General features: G+C 49.2%; 4 protein-coding genes; 1 reads left to right on the top strand and 3 right to left on the bottom strand.

The window, feature by feature from the left end:
- Window positions 1–4,977: 4,977 nt before the first annotated feature.
- On the top strand, window positions 4,978–8,650 carry FFUJ_07449 (uncharacterized protein; the record flags this gene model as incomplete). XM_023577703.1 has 5 exons in its annotated part: window positions 4,978–5,757; window positions 5,807–5,916; window positions 5,974–7,446; window positions 7,503–8,234; window positions 8,287–8,650. 5 exons carry the CDS (start codon window positions 4,978–4,980, stop codon window positions 8,648–8,650), a joined length of 3,459 nt encoding a protein of 1,152 aa, XP_023430725.1.
- A 3,575-nt stretch (window positions 8,651–12,225) lies between these two features.
- On the bottom strand, window positions 12,226–12,633 carry FFUJ_07448 (uncharacterized protein; the record flags this gene model as incomplete). XM_023577702.1 has 2 exons in its annotated part: window positions 12,226–12,504; window positions 12,580–12,633. 2 exons carry the CDS (start codon window positions 12,631–12,633, stop codon window positions 12,226–12,228), a joined length of 333 nt encoding a protein of 110 aa, XP_023430724.1.
- Window positions 12,634–12,984: 351 nt separating this feature from the next.
- On the bottom strand, window positions 12,985–14,541 carry FFUJ_07447 (probable pectate lyase; the record flags this gene model as incomplete). XM_023577701.1 has 4 exons in its annotated part: window positions 12,985–13,178; window positions 14,061–14,138; window positions 14,189–14,394; window positions 14,438–14,541. 4 exons carry the CDS (start codon window positions 14,539–14,541, stop codon window positions 12,985–12,987), a joined length of 582 nt encoding a protein of 193 aa, XP_023430723.1.
- Window positions 14,542–14,571: 30 nt separating this feature from the next.
- On the bottom strand, window positions 14,572–14,901 carry FFUJ_07446 (uncharacterized protein; the record flags this gene model as incomplete). XM_023577700.1 has 2 exons in its annotated part: window positions 14,572–14,585; window positions 14,634–14,901. The coding sequence occupies 2 exons, from the start codon at window positions 14,899–14,901 to the stop codon at window positions 14,572–14,574; spliced, it is 282 nt and encodes a 93-aa protein (XP_023431441.1).
- Window positions 14,902–16,150: the final 1,249 nt, after the last annotated feature.

The following is a 16,150-nucleotide window of genomic DNA, read 5'->3' as shown; positions in this document are numbered from 1 at the left end:
GAGATTCACCGTATCCAGCCGTCCATCCAACCATACATACTGGTAGGTGAAGGGCACAAGCAAGAAGCGGTGACGACCATTGCTTCATCGTGACCAAGTATTCATGCGTCGAGAGGAGCGTCAATCTTGTTAGTTGCGCATTAGCTGGCGACTTAGGTCACCCCAAGCCCATCATTATCTCACTTTGTCGGTCAGCACGAGAGCATAGAAGCTGAGGATTGTGCTTCGACTTCCATTCGTGGCTTGGCTTTGGAAGCGAAGCAAGAACAGGAATAAAGTGGCAGGCCGGTAATTGAAAAATTTAGTCGGATCAACATAAACGTTTGCTCGCTCGCTGTGTGACGGGTCAAAGCGTGGGCTTGGGTGAATGAGCTTCTGGATTGTCACTAGAGTGGCCAATTCGCATCTGTCTGATTGCATCGAGGCTCAAGGGATCCATCCAGTATCATCGCCTGGCCCTAGGTGCATTCTGATTCCCTAATAAACGTTAGCTCTCAGCGAATCTCATTAATAAGAGACGCAGGAGCCGCTGGATGGCCCGGGCTGGCTGAGTTGAGCGGATTCTGTATCCAATAAAACATGTCCAATATTGGAAGGACTCGTAGAAGAAGTAGTAGAATAGAAGACCCTGGTCAATCCAAATTGTAGCGCCTGGGGCCGTGCCTGCGCCTGTCCCTTGGAGTTCCATCAAATCTCGCCAAATATACAGCGTCATATGAGACAAGCTGTGGACATTCGGGTTATACTACATTATTTCAGCTCAAGTTTCTGCTTATCGGCACTTGAGGAAGATCATCAGGGTTGTATGAATACTCTCCTTATGGCAGTGCTTCACGTCCCGCTGAAGATCGTCATCATGACACAGCTTGTGACAGTGAAGGTCCAAGTGTTCCTTCGAAGCACGAACTCAAAACGTAAAGTAACCTGCATGGACTGTTGGTCGACGGTAGACCCCGTCTGAAGTGAATTTTTGACTTATAGAGAAGGGTATGGAGTACTACATAGAAAACAGAGCCTGCACTGCACAACTGGACAGTCTGCTTTGATATTATGACTCTCCTTTCATTGAGTCAGATCTACTACAACAGCTCGGACCCGAAGGCTAAGAAGTTGGTACAATATTCTGCATTCGAGACTGGTGACAGACAGATGATCGACAAGGACTTTCCATGGGTAGTGACTAGCATAAGCTGTAACGTGTGGCTGTTGATGCAGTCGGTACCTTAATGATTGGCTAACCTGTATCCGTACCCCAGACGTGATCCGTCCGTTTTTGCTTCTTGTCAATAAATCAATCACGTTCACTAATAAGTCGCCCGTCAGGTCGTCCTGTTTACACAAGGAGGCTGGACTCAAGTTTATACAGGAACTCTCATACTTATTCCTTTTATTTTATATTATTTCATTATTATTACGAAAATCGACGATCTTGTTTGCTACAACCTGCCAGCAGGTGACTACTGAACGATAGGTGGCTTGTGCTTGCTTATAACTTAGTCGATATTTCTTTATGACCTGGTTTGTTTGTCAACAACTCAATGTCCGACAGAGGAAGGAAATGACGTTTCTGGCAGGTTTGGACAGGATGCTAATAACCTGAGTCTGTGAGAGGCGGCTGGGAAAGCACTGGACAAGAAGTGGCCTCTGCTTAAAACGAGGATAACCTCATCTACCTCGCATTAATGATGATGATAATGATAATAGCAACGAAAGATTTGTGGATGGAAACAATCACCTGCCATGTTAACCAAAGGTTGTTTGCGACTTTCACTTCTGGAGTGCCCTGCCAACCTCCCTCACTTCCATGGGGCGGAAACTGTCCGTCTACGGGACGTTGCGACATGTTCAGAAGAAAAAAGCAACCCAATCATTGGTCGTCATATCGATGCTTGCTCCCGCTACAAGAGTCACCTGCGACCTTTCACGTGGCCGAGAAACTGCTCCGCAGGAGGTACGTACACTACAGGGAAGAGGGCCAGGATATCACTGTTCAGTGGCTGAACTGGGCTGCTCTGCTGGTGACTTTTGTTGCATTGCGCTGCCGCTGCTGCGATCAATGATTGTGCATAGGTCCCGTCATGGTGATCATTGTCCGTGCTGTACATGCCTACATACGGAGGTTCGTCTCAAAAGTCTTTGCCGAAGAAGACTGTGGCTAAGAGACCCACCTTTGATAAGATACCAGAAATACATCTAGCGAGATAATAGATGCTGATTCTAATTAAATTATAGCAGTTTTAACCAGTAAAATACTTGAAGATTCTCCCTAAATGCCCTATAACTATAGGGGTTTAATAGGGCAGTCCCTCTGTAAGCTGTCTCATCTCTTGTATACCTCTGTACCTGACAGGGATTAGCAATTGTGGCGTAAGTTATCTTAGGCAAATACTTTTGAGACGAACCTCCGTATTCCTTCGCTTCATCGAGCACAGCGACCTCCGAGCTTTGGGCACTGAGGGAATTCTCCATCTTAAAGGTAGTAGGCAGGTACTGAAGCAATTTACCGGAGCGCAATTGTGTACAACTACAGAGATCTGAGACTTGTCGAGCTTGAATGTACCGAGAATACGGATAGACTACCTGGTAAGGTACGCAGGAAATTTCAAAGATCGTCAAGGGTCTTGGTGGTACTGTACCTATCGCAAGGTACTTGAGGGACTTTGACCCCTCAGAGTACTATACCTTACAGTACTCTCGACCTTATACGCCCATAGTCCATCATGCGTTCACTTAGCCCAGCCGCTCCCTTTTTCAGTACTTAGACGGCATGTCCGGGCATTGCTGGTTAGCATTGGTGTTGGGTATCAAGATTTCCGTTATCTTTCACCTCTTCTAACGGCCCGTGATGTGTAGGCAAGGACCGGCAAAACCTTCTTCTCCATGATCTGCAGCTGGTCGGGAATGACCAGGAGCTCCAACAGTATCCGTAGTACCTTGAGCTTACTTTATCCGTCTAATTCTCGCTCGACGTTTCACTGAACTCTAGTACCGAGAATGGAATTCTAGTAACCGAGATTCAGCCAGGAATAATGGATGGGACTCTTAACCTAAACTCTGAAGTACTGGGACTCTGAGAGTTCCTTTGTGCATTACTGGCGAGTCGTTGCATCTTGAGTCGAGTGCACTGTCACTGTGACTGAATCAAGCTGGAGTTACGTATGTACGTACAACGCGATTTGCCCTCAATGCCTCTGGAGCCTACAGTCAAGTCAGCTGTATGATTTTCCAAGCTAATAAAGTGTCCACTGGAGTTTCAGAAAAGGAAAAAAAAATCTCTTTGTAAGAAACAGGCTAGTCGGGCACTGCGTAGAGCAAATCCGTCGGTGCGCTACTGACGCCTCCGAGGTGTTGGGCTCCACGCAGCGGCCACGAGGCCTCCACTGTAACTCAACTCAGCGCACCACCACAATTTCGTTCACCTCCACCCAGCCATCATCTCCCGTCTGAAGCTTGTACCTTTTGGGCGGTCCGTCGCATGGCCAGATACTTTGCCTAAGGTCCTGAATTTTTCACTTCTCACTTTGTCCGCTACTCGTGAGCATCCATTATAGTACGGCGCGGGTACCGTATCAGCAAAGTTGCGGTGTTGAGTTGTTCGCCTACCGCGCTTCTTTGCTTTTACTGACACATACTATTATTGTTCTTGCCATTACGTGCTTCTGCTTAATCTGCTCTCACATCATCCATATTTTGCGACTGCAACACCTCCGCCCGCTTTGTTGACCATATGCGGTAGTCTCCAACCGACGGACTTGTACTTCAATATTCGCTCAACCAAAGAAAAAGGGTCCTTTTAGCAGAGGAGAGAGGGAGGGCCTGTCTAGCAGCGAGTACAACAACATACTAGAAACTAAACCAAACCAAACCCAAGCCCAAGCCCGAACCAAGCCAGCGGGTAGCGACCGACGTCAGTCTTTTCTCTGTAGCACCCAGCAACGCAGAACTCGCGGTTCCAGGTACTGCTACAGTTACTTCCATCTTGCTGGAAAATCTGCTCTGTTCTCTAGGTAGTCGCTTAAGTGCAGGGGTGAAGAGAAAAACGGGCAGCAGGGGTCCGCCAAAGAAAAAGAAGAGTCTTCGCCGACATCATCCCCCCCAGTCACAGCCAAGCATCAAGGTTCCTTAACCCCCTGGCCCTGTTTAGCCTCCTCCGACTGTCAACTCGGCAGGGTCGGTTCGTCAATTGGCTCCAAAACTGCCTGTGCCAGGCCCGCCCACCCCCGGCAGACCGTCTTTTGTGCCTTGAGGTTTGAGGCTGTCGGTCCCAGAATTGCGCTCGACTTGGAGTCGACATCATACCTGCCCAAGAATCGATCCGTTCGCTCGCCAAATTTGCGCCTTTCTTCCCTCAATCTCCAGTTCTCAGTCTCGAGCGCGTCCCTTTTTTTTCGCCATCCCAACCATCCTTCGAAAGTCCTTTCGCTACCGCCGCTGTGTCTGTGCCCCCCACCGTTGTCCATCTCCCAGGTACCGAGCGAGAGAGAGCTTGTCGAATCTCCATCTTGTCTCTGCCCAACTGCTGATCCTACCGCACCGCGTCACTGGGGCTCGGGCTGGCTGGAAGAGTCTACTCGGCATCCCATCTCTTTCTCTACCGATACCTGCCTACCTACCTACCTGAACCTCTCCAAACTTCACCTTTCACCTCCAGGTACGGTACATACAGTGCAGTACTTCGTACAACGTACATGTAATTGTACCCAGTCGTTTCAGACACACCCACCCCCATGCCTCTCAACCTCTACCTCTATTGCTGAAGGGCCCAATTATCATCCGCCCCTCCAGCTTCCAGAGCAGCTGGAAGCTTCACCTCACTCCCCGGGTCGTCTTTTGTTTCGCTTCTGCCATTATCCTATCCCATTCTACTATTGTATTGTACCTATCCATGGCCACCGCCTCTACGTGGTCCCTGCTTTTCTCTTCGCCTTGTTCCTGATTATGTGTGCAAGTACTTCCATACATATATAGTACTCAAGCATGGATCCAGCACCTCCAGATAGTAAACGTCCACGCCTCTCTTCGTGGCCAGTCGGCACACCTCAACAAGGAGTATCACTACCACATCCTCACGCTCATCAACTTCCACCGCCGCCTCCGCCTCCGCCCGGCGCTCTACACCATCCTCCTCATCCTCCTCCGAGCCCGTATCAACATTACCCTCCTCGACCCATCGAGCATTCCTCAGCTCCGCCGACGCCTTCTCACGCTGCGCCTGCGCAACCGCTTCACGACACCGATCGTCGCCATCATGAGCCAGAGCCCTATCCTCCTGTTCAAGACTACCATCGACAGCAACAGCAGCACCAACACCCACCACAGCAGCACCCTCAGCAGCAGCACCCACATCCACCTCCGTCGCCGGCGCATCCAGCGCATCACCCATACCCGCCTTACGGTCCAAGAGATCCTCCCATAAAACGAGACCCAGCCGAGGATCAACGCCGACCCAATTCGACGGGCCATGCGCCCGAGGGGATGTCGTCAACACCACATCTCCCGCCGACCTCACTGCCACCACCACCGCCTCCAGGCGCATACCCAGATAACCCACCGCGACACATGAATTACGAAGGCGCGCCTTCTATGCCCCCAACACCGGGTGGCTACCGTGCGCCCAGCTTCCCGCCGCCCACTCCAGTGCCCCATCAGACGCCCTACGAGCAACATGGAGGTTATCCTTCAACCCCTCACGAACCATTCTATAGTGTTTATTCATCATCCGTCCCAGCTAAAAAGAAGAACACGAGAGCTTCTCAGGTACGAGCCTTTTGTGATATGGAAGCGCGCAAGTTCTAATTGGATATAGGCGTGCGATAGCTGCCGGCAGCTGAAGGCCAAGTGCGACGAGACGAAGCCATGTAAAACCTGCAAGGAAAAAGGCGTGGAATGCAAATACCGTGACCCGGTGCCCAAGGCGTAGGTTTTGAAAGGTCCACATCAGCTTGATTGCGAAAAACTAAGAATCATTGACAGGACGGACAAAGCTCAAGCCGACATTCTAGAGGGTCTTGGCTCTGTTCAGACGTCGCTTAACTCGATCATGACACACCTGGGGCGATTTGATCAGAGATTGATCAAAATGGAATCCCTCTTGCCCAAGCATCTTGCGACATCAGCTCTCAAGACAGAGTCTTCCGTGGAGGACGAGTACAAACGTGCCCCAGCATCGCCTTACGTTGCCAATGGCGCTTCTGTGGACCCGTACTATAATGACGCCCATCGCGATCACCCATCTTCAGAGCCTATGCCATTGCGTATGATGGCCGAGGATGAGATGGAGGTAGAGCCAGGCCCGCCCGTTCCCCCGGGTGAGCCCGCGATTCCCATCAATCATACGACTTTGGCAGGCCTGCTCTTGGAATGGCCTTCCATCCGGGAGCTTACAAAACATCACGTTGAGCGCGAAGGTGTGCGATACATTAGCGAATATCCCATCAGCCAAGAACAGAACCGAGGTGTTCTGATAGTGTATGGTCGGGGCGAAGACTCCCACCCTTCGCGACATGTGAGAGAACCAACCGACCATGGCAACTTGGATATGGCCGACGATTCATCCGATATGGCATCTCCTTCGCCCGCGGCTGATTGGGGCCAGCTCGGTGGACTAAGCCCTCCAGACCAAGTGGAATACAAGGGAGGTGTTCTGGTTGATGGCAATCCTGATTTCTCCGAGCCGAAAGTGTGGGCGTACGTCGAAAGTTTTAAGGAAAACATTCTCAACATGCACCCTATCATTCAACCAAAACTCTTGGACTATTGGGTTAGGCATTTTCTGGATAACCTTCCTGCATCACAGCCACGTTCAGCAAAGCCACAAACATCGAAGCCCACCTTCGCCGTTGGAGGAGGCTCTTCGACACCAGAAGCTGCAGGCTCAAAGAGGAAACGATCGCCAGGACCAGATGGCTCCGAGCCACCCACACCGGCGCCACAACGTATCGGTCGACCAGATCGGTCCATCCATACCGCTCTAGTTCTCACGGTTCTGGCTTTGGGTAAAGTTTGCCTTCACCGCGATAACGTGCCGGATGTCGTCCACCCTACAGAGCCTCTTCCCCACGGAAGCCCTGCCCTCCGCAATGGAGCCATTCCGCCATCGCCCAATCAAGGCTCTCCGCCAGGGTACTCATCTCATTCCCATTCGTCAGGTTTGCCATCACCTAAAGAGCAAGACCGGAACATTCATAGTCGTCGATCCTCTATCCATGGCACAGGTGCTTTCCGCTCTGGCTACAGTTTGAAGAAGAACTACGAGGTAATTCCTGGCCTGGAGTACTTCGCATACGCCACGGATATCCTTGGCAACCACACCGGCGCGTACAACAATATGAAAAATGTGTACGCCAATATCTTTGCCGGGCTGTATCATGGCCAGCTGGGCAGGCCGATGGAGAGTTTTGCTTTCATCCACAGGGCTAGCCACAAGCTACAAGTCATCATGAGACCGTAAGTGCTATGAGTTGTGGTAGAACACAGATCAGGAGTGGCTAACTATATTGCAGGAGCCTGGACAAAATGCGGCGAATCAAGCGCAACAGCGAGTTCATCCAGGAAACCAAGTATAACCAGCTTGCTCTCACGTTCTGGACTTGTCTGCAGCTCGAGAGTGATCTCATTGCAGAGATGCAACTTCCCCCATCAGGACTGCTCTCATATGAAGATGACATGCCGCACCCTAACATGAGTCTCTTGGAAGGTTTCAACCAGCGCATCTTGGATAGTTACCCAGGTCAGCTATACTTGCGTACCCACCTCAACAGCATCCACCGAATGTTCTACGCCCCTGAAGATCCGGCCAAACCTGGCAAAGATAAGTTCCGCAATGTCGGTGTCGTGTCTGACGCTGTCTCGGGCATGCATTGGGTTGCCCCTAGCTTTGCATTCAGAGAGGATGATCCCCCTGCAGATGATATTCTGGCAGCAAGACTGCGGGCAAAGTACTGGGGAGCTCAGGTGATCACTTATCGCCCATTCATCCGACAGATTCTACAGTTCTCGCACTCAATCAAGAACCATGCATCGAGCCCCAACTTTCCCAGCGTCAGCTCTGAATTCCGACAGGACATCACAGCGCCTGTTATTCATCCCAAGGCTAGAACGCATGGCGATATCGATCCTCAAGTCGTTGAGTTGGCTAAGAAGGGTATCAAAGCGCTCATTGAAAGCACCCGTGCTTTCCACGGTCTGGGAGATAGGAGGCCGATCATAACCAATATTTTCGGCACAGCTCACGCGTAAGTCTTTCGTCTTGGACTGACGCGCCTCAAACTAACCACCACGCTCTAGCCAATGGGGCAATCTGTTGATTCTATCAGCTGCATTCCGTGACCCAATCCTTCACACCTATGTAGATGAGGAACTACTTCGAACACTGTTCCACAAGACGATCCAGTTTTTGCGACAGTCGGCAACGGCAACGAGCGCACTTCGAACTGACATGCACATCCTTGAAGGCCTACAGAGAGATCTTTTCAGCTATGATCCGAGGACCAACTCGAGCTTCTCGAGCGGCACAAGCGCACCTGGCTACCATACTCCAAGACCTGTTCCCATGGCCGCGCCGCCTCAGATGCCACATCAGATGGGCGATCAAGGACACCCACGATCTATGCCCCATCATTTGCAGATGAACTCATCACACGGGCAGTGATAGAGTCGACGATATTTGCCGCCGTGATTGGGAAATCTATATTGATGACTTTCATTATCATTATAATCATTATGATGACATGGCGTTTGGGGACTGATTCATACGCGCCATAAGAGACCACGAAGGAGTGCCATTGTTTTGGCAGGTAGTTATTAGACGCTCAGTCAAACGAAATGGGCTCGACGGATAGAGCGACTATACCCCCAGGTGCATGGATTGCGCCTTTTTCCATGGCGACCGAGAAGAAACATGGGCACATCGCCATGCCAAGCACGGGTGTTTTGGATCGGTTCTAGCTTATCCAACGCCTTCTCTTGACTCGCCCCAGTGCACTGTATCACTAGCAGTGTACAACAAAAAGAACACCTCCTTGGGGTGCAAACCCCAATCTCGAACACAAATCCTGTTGTATATATGCCGACGGATGTTTGTTGGTTTGGCCGGTCATTTATTGGTTTCTGCTTATAGAGAGGCTTCCCTGTCGTTTGTATTTTTGAACATTACAAGATCTGCATTGCATGGCTGTTTTATATGGCAAATGATTTTTGTTAATGCTGTTTTTGAACAGAAAATCATGGATCTCAATTTCCTTGTTTTACATGGAGGGATTTGGAGGAGATACCACTCACGGTTGTTGAGCATACTGCAGTACATATTGGATCGAAAGGAAAGGGGGAAACACGTGCATGCTCACAATCGTTTTTTCTTTCTGGATGTTTAGAAGCATTGCCTCCCAAAAGGGAGTTGAATTATATACAAAAATCTATACAATATTATGACCTTGTTGATCCTTACTGGGTTGTTGAACACACCAAGAAGCGTGGAGCGATTGTGAAAACCAATGACGCCATTGAGGCCCTCGTACTTTAATCCTTGTTCCTCTGCTGCATCCCACTCATTACGTGCAGCATCTCGATACAACAAAACAAATCGCCTGCCCCTGATTGCATACCGGGAGGGAGATGCGTGGGGGAAGCACTGTTTCTGCACCCAATGGAGGTGGTACAGACCTTCGGGTACGTACCGGGGGTCTACGTTAGGTCTAGGTTACCTACTACTATAGGTACCTTAGTTGAACACCCCCGCCAAAAGAAAAGTCTTCTAGAAGGTCAGGGCGTTTCTGTTTCGGTGATTCCGTGCATGTTTCTAGAACGTCTAAAATGTGAGGGGGGAAAAAGGGGGAAGGGGGCAGATTCACCGCGAAGGCGGAAAAAGGATGACAGTTTTGACTCAGTTGAACCTCTAGTAGTGAACCAAGACATTTCTCTCAGCACCATCTGAGTTTTTGTGTCTCAAACGAGTCATTCAGGCGACTCAGAGTTTCCCTCCACTTGTGGACAATGCAGGGATAGTGGCTTTTGCCATGGGGAAAAAAGCAATTATTCTTACATGTCACAAAGATTTACTGTAGGGGGGTCAAAACACGAGGAAGCATGAGGGGGATAAGCATTGGCTGGGAGCCTCAAGAGGGCCACAGTACTTAGGTATGAAAGTCTTCCTACATGGACCGGTGAGCCCACTACATAGTGCCATGTCTAGGCGGTGAGCGGTCAATCATAATTCACACTGAGGGTGAAGCTCTTGCAAAGACGTTTGTCTCTGCCCCGAGACTAAATGGAATTGAGCGACATTCACTGGATACGTACTGGTACAAGACCAGTGTCAACCAATCCTTGTTGTTCAAGCCCAACTCCTAAGCCTCAAGTATGCTGGCTGTATATGACCCGAGGCCCTCTGACTCCGACAGTTCTTGGCTGTCGTCATCCCAGCTATCAGCGACCTTGTTCTTGCTCTTGACTGCAGTTGTTGGTAAAGCCAGACAGAGCCGCAAATGGTCATCGTGTGCCCGGGGGTACAGCGCTCTTAAGATATCTTGGTCAGTGGTAAGTCTCGATCTGGTTTATCCGAAAGGTGATGTTTGATGTCAAGTTGCAGACAGCCTTTGAAGATAGATAACGTCTCCTGGCTTTAAGGGACTAGGGCTGTTCGGGCAAAAACTGGAATTCTGCGAAGGGAGGTATCAGAAGATGTCCGAGCTGCTCTGGCACCAAGGGCCGAGTTTCGCCATACGGGAATGCGGTTGAAATGTGACTTGGCATCAGCATAGAACTACCCTCCTGAGTAACGTCAATGTCCTTGGAAAGATAATAGAAGTAAACGCCACGAAGTATCAAGTGTCACGCAAACACTGATGTTCCGGCAAGAAACAGACGGCTTACGTTGCCTGAAATGTTTCACTACTGCTCTCTTTTACGACAAGAGATTTTGCCGCCTCAGTTACTCGGTCGAGGAATGCAGATGATGTTAGACTGACAAGCCATCGGGTCCCCCTCCTAGGTATATCCGGCTTGGTGCTAACAAAGCATCAACTGCGTTGAATGCAAACTCGGATTCATTGGTCGTAATAAGAAGTATGAGGAGATGTGGAATTAGAGTGGTTGGTATTGGGAATTGTCCTCTTAAGTCTGCCAGGTGTGAATATATGATGTTCTCGTGAACCCAATCTTGGGAGACATGATTGAAGACGACATTCCCTGGAAATCAACCCTCTTTGTCATTGCGAACTGCGCACATGGCTATTGAAATCAGCCGAACAAGTCTTGGTCTCAGCGAAACTAAAGGCCCGAAGGGTGCTTCTGGATCGAAGCTTTCCCAAGCATTGATATTTTGTTTCATTCAAAGCGGTCGTAATGGGAGACAAGTGCTAGAAAATCGTTGTGCACGTGGAGCTCATAAGACAGAGGGAAAACAGTTGTACAATGAGTCGTCGGTCTAAACTTTTCGCGATGTGAGGCGATCCCGAGCCTCCAGATTCATATCATCTAACAGAGAAACACTCCTGTATGGCATTAGAAGGTTCGCACGCTCGTAGGATTAATAAACGTACCGATCCTCGAGTGCAAGCACTAGATGCACCGACCTGAAGTTGGGGCTGATACTGTCACCCCGGTCCGACCACGGCACCGAGACGCTCTGAAAGATAAATTCTCACGAGGCTCACACCTGAGCTTACGAAGATCTAAATAGCAGGCCTTATGAATGATCATGTCCACGTCATACGCTTTCTATGCCAGCAATATGGTTAAGCAATCCTTAAGCTCGTGGAGATATCCGACCGTGGCCGAGAGAGCAATAATAGGACAAGGCGCAAGCAGTAGGAGCTTTTACCATATAAAACCACCCTTAACCTGACCAATGCCGTGGACTTAATCGAAGGTGATCCGTTTCACTCGATGTGACCAGGGACGGCACCTAACAGCTTTGCCTGGGGCTAGTAACATTATTTTGCAGCATGCAAGACGTAATTACCCTAATCTGGCACTGGGCGGAATTGTTAACAAGTTATTCTCTTGTATAAATCACCTATATCTATTTGCTAGCTTGTTGACGACAAGTCTTGGGAAACCGTGCTTCCATCTGGGCAGAAATCTGAACGACGAGAGTCTTTGGCGACCCTACGTAAAGCAAAACCTCATCGTCACTCTCTTGAAAGAAATGAATGTTCTGCCATCGGATGTTAGATTGATGAAAAGCACACTTTCAATGGCATCGATTGAATGGAGAGCATTTCGTTATCAGACATCTGGTTCAAACAGTATTCGTGCATCAGGCCGTGAGCCAAATCGCCTGCACATGTCAGGGCCTGCGTGTTCAAGCTGCAGAAGTCGATGGCCTGATATCAGCTTCAAGTCATCACTCAAACCTTCTGTGTTGATGGAGAAAGGCGAGCAACTCGAAGATTCGCTAGCCTTGATGGGGAGTTTGGTAGCTGTCAGTACCTTGGCGATACCCTGACCAGCGATGGCGATGTTGGGCAAATAAGTAAGCGTCCGAGAGACTTCACAGAGGTATCTCTAGGTCGTTGATATCAATAATGGTCCCTAGACATCTTAGCAACAGAAGTGTTTCAAGGAAACATCATAACTGACCTTCGTCTGAGTCGCTGTGATTTGGTTTCCTTCTTTGAGCCATAGTCTTACCATAGGGACAAGCAAACCTCTGGCCTCACTGCAGCATAACACCTCGCAGATCTATAAGACTGAAACTTCAGGGTCTAGTGGTAAACGCCGAGGAGGCTCTTGGTATTCTCGAATTTACCGTACTTCGGTTGCTGGGGGCTAGAATATCCTTCGGATTGGACTAGGTTTTTTTGGGTCGCCAAGCTTTTGGGCCTGAAAAGGCCAGACACGTCATCCTTTTTGCTTTGGATAGGAGTTGACGATAACGGTTCCGCGTTTGAAGCTTTTGCCAACCAAATTGGTAGGGCTAGCAGTAAATGAAGCAACATCCTCCTCCATACGCGAATGCATTTGTCTCTGCCGATGCTTCTGGAGCTAAGAAGGGACTTTTTCGCGGCTTTTGATGTTGGTGGCAGATTTGAAGGAATCTTCGAAAGGGAATTCTGCAACAGGGTCAATTGCCTCTTGTGCTTCATTGATTTGAACATCCTTCATGAAATTGCTGAAGACCGGGTGACTAGATGGGAACGCAGTCAAGCTGTTGAAGCCTTTCAGTGTGTAGTCGAAGTCTTTTGATGGTTGCAGTTCAAAAAAAGGCTGCCGTATATCGAGGCACAGTTCTTTGGCCGTTTCTACATGGAGAATACGCCCATAGTGCAGAAGGATTCCAGGAGGGATCTCGGATCATATGTGATCGTTTTGAGAGCATGGAAGTAGATTCGTCCATCAACAAAATCCAAAAGACCCTGTCCTTTTGTGTTCTTTCGACCCGGATGAGATTTCTAACTCGTGTTGGGTTGCTCAGGTTTGCTCAGTCAGACAAAAGAACTGCAAGATGAGAGGAACAACGTCAATCTGTAGATTACTCGCCAGGATCTCTTGATAGCGGCCGAAAAAAATGGTTCTGAGGGGCGTAGTCCTCCGGGCGCAAGGCCCGGGGGTGACACGGTGGTCGGATGAGGAAGCGAGGACGAAATGGAAGAAGAAGAAAGATGAGAGAGATAGAGATGATAAACAAATAAACAGAGAGTTGCCTAGGGACAAAAGTTGACCCCTAGTAGATGGACCCCTTTCAGTGACAACAACACCATGTCAAGTCGAGTATGTCTTGGAGTTGAATCGCCAGCACTGATCGGGTTGTCTCGAACTGAATATTGCCTTCGCAGGCAGATATGCACACGACGATCAACTAAACGCACTGTGAGTGCAATTGGTCTAGATTTAACGACAATTTTGCTGGATCCCACTTGCTTTAGGTAAAGATATGGATGTGTCTTGATCGGCTTTGGAAACTCGATTCACTGCACTCCACAGCGATACGATATCATAAGATTGACGTCCCTCAAGTCCCATTGAGGTCTTCCCATATCGAAAACACAACTTAGCAAGTATCAGAGAAGTTATATTGGGGCCACTGGAAAGTTTAGAGGGTTCACTGCTGTCTGAGTTACTATCGAAAAGGTCGCAGTTCTTGCCTGAGTCCTGGCAAGCGTTGGAGATGGTGCCAGTGTCGCCATAATTAGTATTGACTAAGAAATTGTTAGTCACGAGCTGGACTGATGTCTCCGATGTGACTTACTACCGCAGAGAACACCGCCATTGACAGCAGCAACGTTGTCAGTAACAACATTCCGGGGACCGTAGTTATCCTTGCAGTTACCACAAGATCTCACAAGCTTGCCTTGCTTAAAAGTCGGAGATCTCGTAAGTGCCGCAGCCGTTGAACTGAACAACCTTATCGGTGGCGTGAAAAGCACCTCCTCCACAGATGGTGGAGGTGCCGGACTTTTGCTTTAGAGTGATGGCATCTTAACAAACGTCTATAAACCGGAAGTTTTCAAGAGTGCAAGTTCCCTTACAGTCAAGGCCCTCAGTTTGACCAGGTCCAATAATAACATTGCGGAGAGTAGCACCATCCTCGAGAATGAACATGGCATCAGCCTCGCTGGTCTCCACCTGATCCTAGCATATGGCCGCTGAAGAATGTTAGTAAGAAGGGGTGTAGCTGAGAAGACCAAACTCACGGGAACGATCATAGTATGTAATTTTGCCATCGAATTCGCCAGAAACAGGGATGGCGGTAGCAGCAGCACTGGCACCGCTGGATGCGGGAATGGCTCGTGTGATGCCTCCAGCTCCTGAACCAGATCCAGAGCTTGCATCAAGAGTAGCGACAGGAGCTTCAGTTAGATTACCTACGAGGTCATTGATGGAGGTCTCAACAGGCTTCTTGCTAGACTCGTCAGCCTCCTTCGCTAGCGCTGAGACAATGGAAGGAAGAGAAGCAAGCATTCTAATCGTTCCCGCCACCGTTTTGATTGCCGCTGCCGCTACCAAGAGCCTCAAGGAGCCTAGGGAACTCAAAGCTAGGGAGATCAACATCAGACTTCCCGACAGCAGCCTTAGAAAAGGGGCCAGCTTTGGCATCGGGAATACATTGGCTGTGCCACTTGCTGGCTTCGACGCATGTGGAACCGGAGGGACATTTGGTGTCTCCGGTGTAAGCACCACCACCACACTAGCTGTAGAACTGTAGAGCGACCATGGTGAGAAGCGCAACTTTTCGAATGTCGGTAATGATTAAACGAGTGATCACTTGAACGAGAATAAAGTGGCAGAGGTTAAAGAATGTGGGTTTGCGAGCCTGCCCGGGACTGCCAAAGATGAAAGAAAGTAGCAAGGAATATTTTGCTGGGCTACATGTTGTTTGTCCATGCCTGACTCCTTATAAAGGATTTCTGTCATGCAATGACACCGTCCCGAACCTCCAACCGCAGGCCAGTCAATCCTGGGTAAGGAGCATTTAATGACAGACAAACCGCTGCCAGTTTGTCACTGAAACCTTGACAAGGGGAAGCTTCTTCAGGGTATACACTTCTCGCCATCTAAGTTAAGGCCTAGCCTAAGCTTATTCGGAGAGTCTGATAGCCGAGTTGGTTGGAATGGCGGACTTGTCCAGGTTTGACAGCTGTGATTGACATCCTGGTTGATTTGAAACGGACAGAACAAAGAAAGTAGGCCATCTGTTCAACTATGGAAAGCCCATAGAAGCCATAGAAGCCAGATAAGAGCCAAGTGTAAATGGTTTCATCTGAAACAGGGAGAGTAAAGCGGCATCCCGTGATGTCGGACGAGGGAAGTTTGCGGTGGTATTCATGACTAGAAGTTGAAAAGTTGCATTGTTATGAGAAGTACGAAGTAGCAAGGCCAGGTTGATTCTTGTTTTTGGGGGTAGGTCTAGATATGCCTTGGTGCTAATGACTAGGGTATTTGTTAACCACCAATGAAGGCTGAGTATCAAACAAGAAACTTCGTTTAGGTTGGGGTTCTTGGTCTGAAAAGGCAAGGGCCTATCGAAATTATATCCAGGAGCTACAGCTTGAAACGGACAGAGTTTAGAGGCCCTGTAGAGGGAAAGACACTCTTAGAAGCACCAACCAGTGAGCGAATAATTCTATGTCTCTCTGCTTTATTATGCTGGTAGTGTTCGGAATACTGTCCAAACTATGTTCCTGGCTCTGGACTTGGGCGGTTCTAGGGA

The sequence above is a fragment of the Fusarium fujikuroi genome, chromosome FFUJ_chr05 (genome assembly GCF_900079805.1).
Source record: "Fusarium fujikuroi IMI 58289 draft genome, chromosome FFUJ_chr05".
Classification (NCBI taxonomy): Eukaryota; Fungi; Ascomycota; class Sordariomycetes; order Hypocreales; family Nectriaceae; genus Fusarium; species Fusarium fujikuroi.
Note: the sequence above shows the minus strand (reverse complement) of the source record. Positions and strands in the feature narration are given on the sequence as shown.